General features: G+C 28.7%; 1 protein-coding gene across 1 annotated transcript; it reads right to left on the bottom strand.

Moving 5' to 3' along the window:
* Nucleotides 1–5209: 5209 nt before the first annotated feature.
* Nucleotides 5210–9171, bottom strand: LOC114174196 (high mobility group B protein 10). The gene is made up of 6 exons (XM_028058989.1): nucleotides 8841–9171; nucleotides 8195–8273; nucleotides 7790–7952; nucleotides 7449–7535; nucleotides 6375–6760; nucleotides 5210–5538 (listed from the first exon to the last, which is right to left on the bottom strand). The coding sequence occupies exons 1-6, from the start codon at nucleotides 9056–9058 to the stop codon at nucleotides 5446–5448; spliced, it is 1026 nt and encodes a 341-aa protein (XP_027914790.1). The 5' UTR covers nucleotides 9059–9171; the 3' UTR covers nucleotides 5210–5445.
* Nucleotides 9172–10595: the final 1424 nt, after the last annotated feature.

Here is a 10595-nt window from a genome sequence, read left to right as displayed (position 1 = left end):
AAAATGGTTGTTTTTATAATTTATCAAATAAATTGTTAAAATATTATTTCCCTTATCTCATCTCATTAGCACGATTTTGAAAGAGGGAACACGTTCAATTTGTGATTCCAGATTTTTAATTTTTTTTATGTTTAATCATATTTTTGATCTCCATGTTGAAGTTAAAATTTTAATTTGATATTCGAATTTTTAAAATTCTCAATTTGGTCTTGTGTTAAAAAATCTCAAATTTATTCTTTCTGTTAAGTTTGGCTAGACGACGTTAAGTAAATACTGAAATGATAATATTGACCAATCTTAAAACAGTGACGAGGCAGGAAAAACAATGACGTGGAATGGCATGGATAATTTTTATTTTTTAAAATTAATGGGTAAGTTAAATTAGGTTTAGGGATTTGTAATTTACCTAAAGAATTTAAAAAAGAATTAGATTACTGAAATTAGGTTTAGAGTTTTAAAATTAGAGAGGTTGGAAAAATTTGAAGATTGTGCGATTGGAAGGTTTTTCGAGTGCGTTCCTCCATTTGATTTTCATCGTCATCACGTATTGGATTATTGAGTTATTGGATTGGACATTGATTTTAATCTGTGGATCATTCTTAGGTTAGTCGCTTTTCCTTTTTTTCGTTCCGTGTGTATTTTTGTTTGGTGGTTTCGATCGGTGTTATTTGATGATGATATTACAAACTGTGATTTTTGAAAAGCAAATATTAGTAATGTCGGTCAATAGTAATGTATTTTGCAAATTTTTCCAAAAAAAACTACATTGTACCTTTTATTTACGAATATAGCATAGTTTTTTTAAGTAAAAATTCGATTCTTGGAGAACTGAATTGTGACCTTCATTTATATTGAATCACCAGAAAACCAATCAGCATTCAGTTTCTAGAAATCGAATTCTGAGCTGATTTTTTTTTTTTCAAAATTTTAAAAACAATTAAGGGGATGAAAAATAATTTGTTATTTGATTTGTTTAGTTTGTAGTAATTTATTATGTAGGAATATTTTTTGAAAATAATTAAATACCGAAAAATGTCAATATTTTGAAATAAATAAATTTTCTTATTGAAATATATAGTGAATAATTATCTTGAAAAATAGTAAGAAATAATAGATTCTAAAATTATATATTACTTAAAATTATTGACTTCTAATTTTTTTTAATTCTTAATTTTTATTCTCGTATATTTTTTTATAATTAATCAATAGTTTGATTAATGAATTTTAGTTTGATTAATTATAAAATAGGATATGAGAATAAAAATTAAGAATTGAAAAATGTATAAGTAAATATTTTTAAGTAATATATGAAAAAGAAAATATGGTTTGTATTAATTTGTTTATTTGTGGTTTTTTTTTTTGTATTATATTTATGAATTACAGAAAATGTAGAATTGAAATTTATAAAATACAAGTGAATAGGAAATATATTTATTGAATGAAAGTTATTATACATACCCTGATTGACATAATTAAAAATAAAATGAAATTGATTAGAATCAAAATGGATATTTAAATTTTGTATCCCATGAATCTTAATTTAATAAGGATTCAAATGTTCTCTTATTTCATAGACATGAGGTGGACATGTAAATCTTGTTTGGATGAACAATTCAATATATTGTCAAATGTCGAAACATTTCACAAACGAATTCATACGTTGAACTTTTTTCCATCGGTTGATCATTTGTGCAATATCATGATCTATTTTTTATTTCAACCATATCATGGATAAGTTTGTTGTTAAAAATATACTTAAACACTTTTTTATTTCTTTAATATTTCAATTGTATTGAATATACTTGTATATATCATTTTTATTTCTTTCATATTGGAATTCTAGTGACTATACTTATACATTTTTCATTTCTACTATTGTTTAATAAATCAAGTGATTATTTTTTTCTCTTCATTTTTAAAATAGTATTGTTTAAAAAATTTCGAAACAATTATTTAATACAATTTTTAATAATCTAAATCCATAACATAATTCATTTATTTTTAAAAAAATTATAAAATATTCAATATTCAATTGTTTCATCAATTAATGCATTATCAATTACTACATTAAACATTACTGAATTAACTTATTATATTTCTTACATATTTTTTTTAAAACTCATTCTCTAATTAAATAATTCTAACTAAACAAATAAAAAAGCCAACTTTTTAAATATTTTTTTGTCCTTCCATCTGAAAAACAAAAAAAAAAATTACAAACCCAGCTCAGAATTCGGTTGCTTGGAAACCGAATTCCGACTAGTTTTCGGGCCACCCACACTATATACGTAGTTCAAAATTCGGCTTCTTGGAGACCCAATTTTGAACTACAAAAAAAAAAACACTCATTATTTTATTCTATTTAAAATAAATGAAAAACAAAACAAAAATTAAAATCAGTTAAGAATTCGGTTCTTCGAAAACTAAATTCCGATTGGAAAACAGGTCAGGATTACCAAATACGTAGTTTAGAATTCGGCTCCCAAGGACCAAATTCTAAACTAAAAAAAAAATTGTGCTACTTTGGTAAATAAAAAGCACAATATGTTATTTGTGTAATTTTTTTCAAAATTTGTTCTAGATGGAAAACAATCCTAAATTCTAAGTGTATTTTTGATATATTTTTTTTCAATTTTTTAAATTAATAATCATAGAAGGAAAGTAATATAAATATAACGTTACTTCAAATATAGTATGTGGTTAAACTTTTTAGTATTGTTTTATTTATTTATTTCTTGGATTTTTTGATTATGTAATAATTTAATGATAATGGACACATTGCACCCTCAATCTTGTTGTGTTTGAGTGTGTGGTTTTGTACGTATAATCGTTTCTGATGTGAAATATGTTTATAACATCTATGACTTGTTCCTTTGTTTGGAATCTCACTCCTTGGGTTAATGTACCAAGTGCATGGTCGAATGTGTCAAACTGGAATGAATAATGGTTGTATGCATGAGGATACTATTGGTGTAGATGTTGGGGAAACTCTTCGTAGGATTAGAAGTGTTGGGGTAGGTTGTATGGAAGAGATGTATGAGGATTTTATTCTTGTTGTATGAGGGGTGTCTAAGTTTTCTTCTTTATCTTCTGCGTCTTGGGTGATCATGTTATCCTCATCCTCACTTAATGGGTCTAATGACCGATGAAGGTATGCTTAATGTTTCGTTGTCTGCTAGAGTAAGAGAGGAAACACGTTGTGTTGGCATATGCGAAAGATGGAAAAAGTTGTGAATTGGATGGACTGGTTAAGAGTTGGGTGTATGAGTATATGTCGTTTTCCCATTCCCATACATTTATGGTGTTAAGGTCAAAGTCCTTAAGTGTGGTTTGTGTTTGTGAGGGTTGTTGATGTGGGTAAGAATGAGTAAAATAATTGTTTTGAGAAGATGGAATACATGTGGTGTACGTCGTGCACATTTCTAGGGATCTCAAAGTTGGGTTGGCCTCTCTGATGTTGATGGCTCCATCCAAGTCATCATCTTTTTGAATATGAGTTGTTGTGTATATGACTTATCTTAAATTTGTGACTCATTAGTCAATAACAACACCGTAAAATACTTCCCATATAAATAACAACACTTCAAACCCAACCTATCACAATCTTTCATTGTCTAACAAACCCAGCCATTACAATCATTCTCCACACATCAACTTCTTTGAGATGTAGAACTTTGCCATCAACAACAAAGAGAACTATGATAATTCCTACCTCATTACTGAATCTAAAATGGTGTCCAGTTCCAATGTGAAAGTCCAAAACTCACTCGCATACCATATAACTGCACATTCAACCTCCTAAAGACAAAAATGTGCACAACTTTGGAAATTTCAACCATCTCATCTAAAAACAAGTTGTACTTCCGAAGACCCACATTGAATAAACAAGGAGCCATTACATATGATGCTCTTCAAATATCAACAGATCGTGAGATTGCAAAAATGATTATTTGTAAGTCTCATTTCCTTATTAACACAATAATTGAATTATTTGTTACCTTCACAAGTCCGACTGAAGAAATACTTTCTCTTTTAAACTGAACTCTTTCATCCTCTTCCACAAACTCAAACATTATCTCGTGTTCATGTTCAATACTTTATTACATATGAGTTATTAAACAGGCAAACATCACAAACGATCCATATGATTACAGTTTATACTTCAAATCAGACACCTCAGCCACCATGTCAATCCATCACAATTGCACCTTCAATGAACTTATAAAAAAATAAGCCAAAAAATACATTGCGGGAATTGCAAAATAGTAAGTGAAATTAACTACCTCCATGTAGTGATAATAGTCAATATCAAACTTATGCATGATATAGTTCAATCAAATCAAATAATGATGTTATACAAATGATAAACCGTTGAAATATATATATATATATATATATATATATATATATATATATATATATATATATATATATATATATATATATATATATACTTCTTTTTTCTAATTTCATTTTCAATCATATCACTCTATTTGGTATAATTGTTTTCATTCAATAAATAAATTTTCTATTCATTTATACATTTTCAATTTCATTATTATAAATTTTCTAATTACGCAACATATATTTTATAAAATAAAAATAAACAAAAACAACTTATTTCAAATATAATTTTTTTTAAAATTAAAAAAATTAAAAAACTTCTCTACAACTTACATTAAATAATTCCTTTCCTTTTTTTTATTCTAATATATATACTAATCTATTAATAACTTTTTTTTATTCTAATATATATACTAATCTATTAATAACGAACATTTAAATATTTAAATAATCAATTCCAAAATATACATTCATCTTATAAATATATACATTAAACAATTTCAAAATATACATTTATCTTATTATTAATTTTTAATACCTGTCCATGTCTCATTTATGTAAAAATCTACACCCATATATATTTTATGTAAAATAACACAAACATAAAAAAAATACAGAAGAAAACCGGATTTTGAAATTTGATAAAAATCTTAACCGAATTTTGAAATCCGAGTCCTAAATCTGTTACCCTTCAACCGAATTTCGAAATCTAGTAATCAGATTTCGAAATCCGATTTTAGTGGTAAAATGGGGAAGAAGATGAGCTTGCTTTGCTGTACTAAGAATAAATTAATGCAAAAAGTAAAATATTTTCAATTACCTTTGATATTTTCAATATAATAAATTTCACCAATTTTCGATTCCTAAGGTAATAAAAGGTTTAAATTGAATGAAGGATCCTTTGTTATAGAGCAACCACACTAAATGAACTGCTACAACATGGCACTGTAAAATTCAAAACCATTCTGCACAATTTACACCAGAACTGTCACAAAGCTACTCTTCTAAGTTTCTCTGTAGAATCATCATAACAAAATTAACTAAAACAAAGACAAATGCAATGAACAAAACGTAAACCATATGAAATTACACAAAAACACCCTATTCAGCATTTGGAGTTGAATTGTTGGATTTGTACTCCATCAGTTCAGTTCTATATCTTTCCTTATCTTTCACCCCTTTCTCTTGATAAACCTGCATCAAATTCACACACACAGAAAAAAGCATCAGAAAATTTAAGAGATATCTTCTGCTACATCTTCTAACAAATTGTTTTCCATACATAAGACAAATAATTGAACTTTGGTTAGCATGAAATGCATTTTTATACTAAATAGAAACATTTTCCCTTATAGATTCCATAAGCAAATAGAAAAACAATGTTATAGATTCTCTCAAATGTTAAAATGATCTTAGTCATAGGTAGGAATGTAAAATAGCTAAGCATCTAGCCATGTATACAAAAAAGAGAAAAAAAAAAAAACTGTTTTTGAGACCTAACACATATCTAGATTAGGAACCATATAGGTACATTAAATGGAAATACAACAAGCAACAAAGTATGTAGCATCAATGTAAGATTGCAAAGAAATTCCAAAGTAGAAAAATAGCAGACATGTTATTAATATTCTGAATCTTAAAGCAGAAGTCAATCCATCATTTGCCTGGTTAGTAAGAGGGAAAAAACAAACACCAATGAGACCTGAGCCTAATCACATAAGGCATTGATACCACTCTCAACCCAAAACCTTAAGACAATGGATTTATGGGTTTTTATCCTTATATAGTGTTCTACTTTCTCATTTCTAGTCAATGTGAGACTTAAACTCACACTTAGAGATTCCTAACAAAAGAAAGAAAATTATCATGTCCCTGAAAAACTAATCCAGATAGATATAACTTTTCCATTTCTTTCACTCCATCTTCATTATGTATGTCACAGACTGGTATGTGAAGTTAATAACAATCAGCAGCAAAAACAAAACTAAAGCATGAAACCATGGTCACTGCAAAAGGGAGTGCTTCTGTACCTGTCTTTCTGCTTCTGACAGATTGTTCCACAGAAACCCAATCCTCTTACTAATTGCTCTCTCTTGCCCGTGATAAGAGGGCTTCAACATGGCATAATTCTCAGCAAAGAAAAAGTTGTAACCGCTCCGGTTTGACTTCGGCCGGAATGGATCACGCGGCGTATATTTTGCTCTCTTTCGACTCTGTGACCCGGATGTGCCTTCACCATGATTCTGTGAACTAGGATTGCCTTCAGTGTTAGATCTCCGGGACATGTTATCAGGAACATGAAACAGGACACCTTTCAGCTCCTCCGAACCCACAGTCACTGTGACTACGTATCCACCATCAAATTTCACATCAATTGTTCCAGAAAACACAGCATCATATCCCTGCACTGGAGTAACTGCATGCATGAAAGCAAATTCATGTCACAATTATGCATGAAGAGTATTTTAACCACATAGATTAGATGAACATAAAGCTACAAACCAAGTATACTGAAAATTGAAGAAACAAATTGTCTAAGAACAGAAGCAGGTATTTGCTATATATTATTTGCAGGACAAGAACAAATAAATGAATTTTCACAGCACGTTAGAGCATTCCATAGATAACTGCATGTAGGTGTGTTATCTTCAACTTGTTTATAATTGACAACAAAAACCAATTTCATAGTATTAGGATTATCAGTTATGAACCCTAAACCCTACAAAGTAAAGTTAGCATGGTGTACCGGGACTGGTAGCACGAGTACCTAAATTTTAAGGTACAATACGTTCTCACAAAAATAAAATGCATTAACTTATATTATGTTATTTCACACCCAAATTTATCAAACTTCTACTCTCCAAACAAACCATTTGCACAAATTACTTTAGGTTAGACATAACACTCTATCCACTAAAAGAAATGTTTTTCAAAATTGATTCTTCCACACATAAATTCTATTAAAAAGTGTCTTACATTAATTTCTCAGTAATTTGGAGATTATGACTTTGTGCTATTAAGCTGTGTTTTAAAATAACAAATATATAGATTCAAATGAAGATATGAAGCATCAAAGCAGTAATCAGATATAAATGTTGACTTACCCTGAACAGGTGAATCATTCACATCAGCAACCTCCAACATAGATGTGGAGCCATTGGAAAGGCCTGGTTGGCCTCTAATCATAATATCTGGATATTTGAAAGTATTGATTGGTCAAAGATGAAAAAGATCACAACATAACTAGAGAGGTCTTAAAATTTGGATTAAGCCTAAAACAATCACTGGAATAGATTCTTGTACTCTTAGCATCAAATTTGAGACTAATTCAACACAAAGACATGCTAAAAAAGTGAGAGTTGTCCGTAACTTATATATTCCATTTTTGTTATACTACTAAGGTGATCTCTAACAAAAAAGGGAAAAAGAAATTCATATTGCATACCAGGTGTTTGGGGAGGAAAGCCTTGCTTCCCAAAATAATACACTTGCTCAAAGTGATAAAGCATGGATAGATAGGATTTTCGCACCACAAATGATGCACTCGTTATGGTATCTTTGAAATTGAAGGTCATAATCACTTCCTTCCACTTACGATCAACAATCACCTACATGAATTTGAAGAAATAGCTTAGGAGGATCATTTTTAAACAGCTACATCGAAGAGATAAATGACTCCAACAAAAAATTTTAAGATCACAGAGCTGCATCACAGATAAATTGCAGTCCTAGAATCTCTACAATCAGCACGATGGGGCAAAATAAACAAAGAAAAGAAAACACATATGCTTCATGACTCAAAAGGGCTGATTTTCAAGAATTAATAGAGAATGATGTATGCATAGCATACCTTTTCAATCCCACCACGAGATGTAACTTCCACAAAAAGACGATGTAGATCAAGTGACTTTCCTCCCACAATAACAACCCTACACAAACAAAAAGGGAAAAGTAACATCAATTTTAACTCCATTACTGTTCTGCGTAATTCTCACATGCCCCATGTGCACCTATAGACAGCAGAGAACAACTGAGAACAACATGTGTACTATAAAACTGATAAGAAGGATTAAAGGAAGTACCAAACCCATTAAAACCAGACAAACTTCAAAACCAAACCTTCAAGAAAATCAATTAACCAGAACTTTCCCAATTGTCCAACCAATAGAGCAAGTCAAGGCAAGTTTCAACAAGCATGGCAAAAAGTTAACTTAACCAAGATGCAAATTTCCATGATCATTAACAAAACACGAAAGCTTTAGAACTCTAAACTCGGTAGCAAAATAAAACAGGAGAAGAAGAAGAAGCAATTTTCATTACTTCATTTTTCACTATGAGCTAAAAATAATAGCTGGGCAAGTGGGAAAACAAAAACACCAAAAGCACACAAATTTACACTCCCCATAACCCAACAAACCAACCCCACAAAGGCAAAAACAAAAATCAGTGGCAAAAACCACACTAAAAGAGGGCAATTGAAACAGGGTACTCCTTACTTAAATTTGGTGCCAAGTGATTGATGAAAAGCTTGAAGCTTTTCCCAGAAGAGGCTTTCATCACGAACAATGTCCTGGTAGCTAGCTGTTGGTGCAGGATAAGGCTTAGTGGGTGGGTGTGTAGAAGATCCCTCCCAACCATTACTGTGTTGCTGTTGAAGCTGAGACTGAAACCCATTGGTGGAACCATCTGGGTTAGACTTATTTGTCACATTCATGTCTCTGTCTTTTGTCCTAAATCCTAATCTATGTATGCATTCACACCTTAGCTTTAGATTATTGCAAAATCATAGGTTATATAAACAACCTTATATACTGCATAACCATCTTCTGTGTAATGTTTGGTAATAGGGTGGTGCCAATGTCCAACTTTTAGTATATTGTACATAAATTAATGCACTCATAGGTGAAAATAAAATAATATAAAATAATATTGATATTAATATTAATATTAATATATTTTCACAATATGTGTAAGTCTGTTCCCTTACCTAAAAAAGAATCTGAACAATTGCTTAAGAAATTATGACTTTCTGGATTTATTTGCTTTTATGGTAAATAAAATTGTACATTTTTTTTCTTTATTTGGAATTTATAATTATTAAATAAATTATTTGTTGTCCATGTGGAGTATATGTTGTATGCTAATTATTAATTCTGTTCATTATGTTGAGTATTTTTTCTATTGATTTTTAAACTTTTGTTAATCGACATATATGGTTGGCATTTACTGGGATGGATTTTTTTTTTCTAAAAATGAGATTATTTTCAGTCTAAAAAAATTGAGAAAAAAAATACTTTAATCAATATTAATTAAGGATATTTGTTAATGAATCAATTTAAATTTAATTAAGCAATATAAATATTGTAAAAATCAGTTTTTTTTTTCAAATTTAGAAGGAGTCATTCTCAAAAAAAAAAATATTAAAATTTTAAATTATACTAAAGTATATAAATTAAAAATTATAATTATTTAGCTATTAATCTAAAAAATGTTTCATCTGCTAAACAAATTATATATTCTCTTCTTCTTTTTTAGGTTGGTTGTTATTCTCCTTCTCAGCACATTGACTATACATTTAAGTTCAAATTTGTTTTAGAATAAGTCTTTCTCTTACTTCAAATACTTTTTACTTTTTTTTTATTTGTGAATACAATGGTGTTTTACAAGATCAATCATATTTTTTGTTAATTGTATTCGTTAAATAATGTAATTAAGGTTTTTTTTTTACATCAAATACTTTTAATTGAGATATTAGAATAAACAAAACGAATAATTATGAGTTAAGCATCTATTTAAATTATTCGGTCTTTCTGTTTGTCTCTCAATTATATGTACATGTTAAAGAAACTTCGATGCTAAAGTGAATCATAGTTTGGATCAGCGAAAACAATAAATATTTTAATAAATATAGTAGAAAATTCTTAACAACCACACCTTTAACTATTAAATAAGAGAAACTAAACTATTCTTAGATTATATTAAAATTGTATAAAATAGTTTGATTTACAAATTCCAATTATTAAAATTTTTGTTTTAAGTTAAATTTAAGTGTTAATAAATGTTTTTTTGTTATATATATATATATATATATATATATATATATATATATATATATATATGTATGTATATATTATTTATTACAAGTACTTGTAATTGAGATATTATAACAGATAAAACGGTGAAATTATATTGTTTTTGTTTTGGACGTAAGGTTAAGTGTTTACTTAAATAATCTGCCAAGTCTTCTTATC

Source organism: Vigna unguiculata, chromosome 1 (assembly GCF_004118075.2).
Source record: "Vigna unguiculata cultivar IT97K-499-35 chromosome 1, ASM411807v1, whole genome shotgun sequence".
Lineage (NCBI taxonomy): Eukaryota > Viridiplantae > Streptophyta > Magnoliopsida > Fabales > Fabaceae > Vigna > Vigna unguiculata.
Note: the sequence above shows the minus strand (reverse complement) of the source record. Positions and strands in the feature narration are given on the sequence as shown.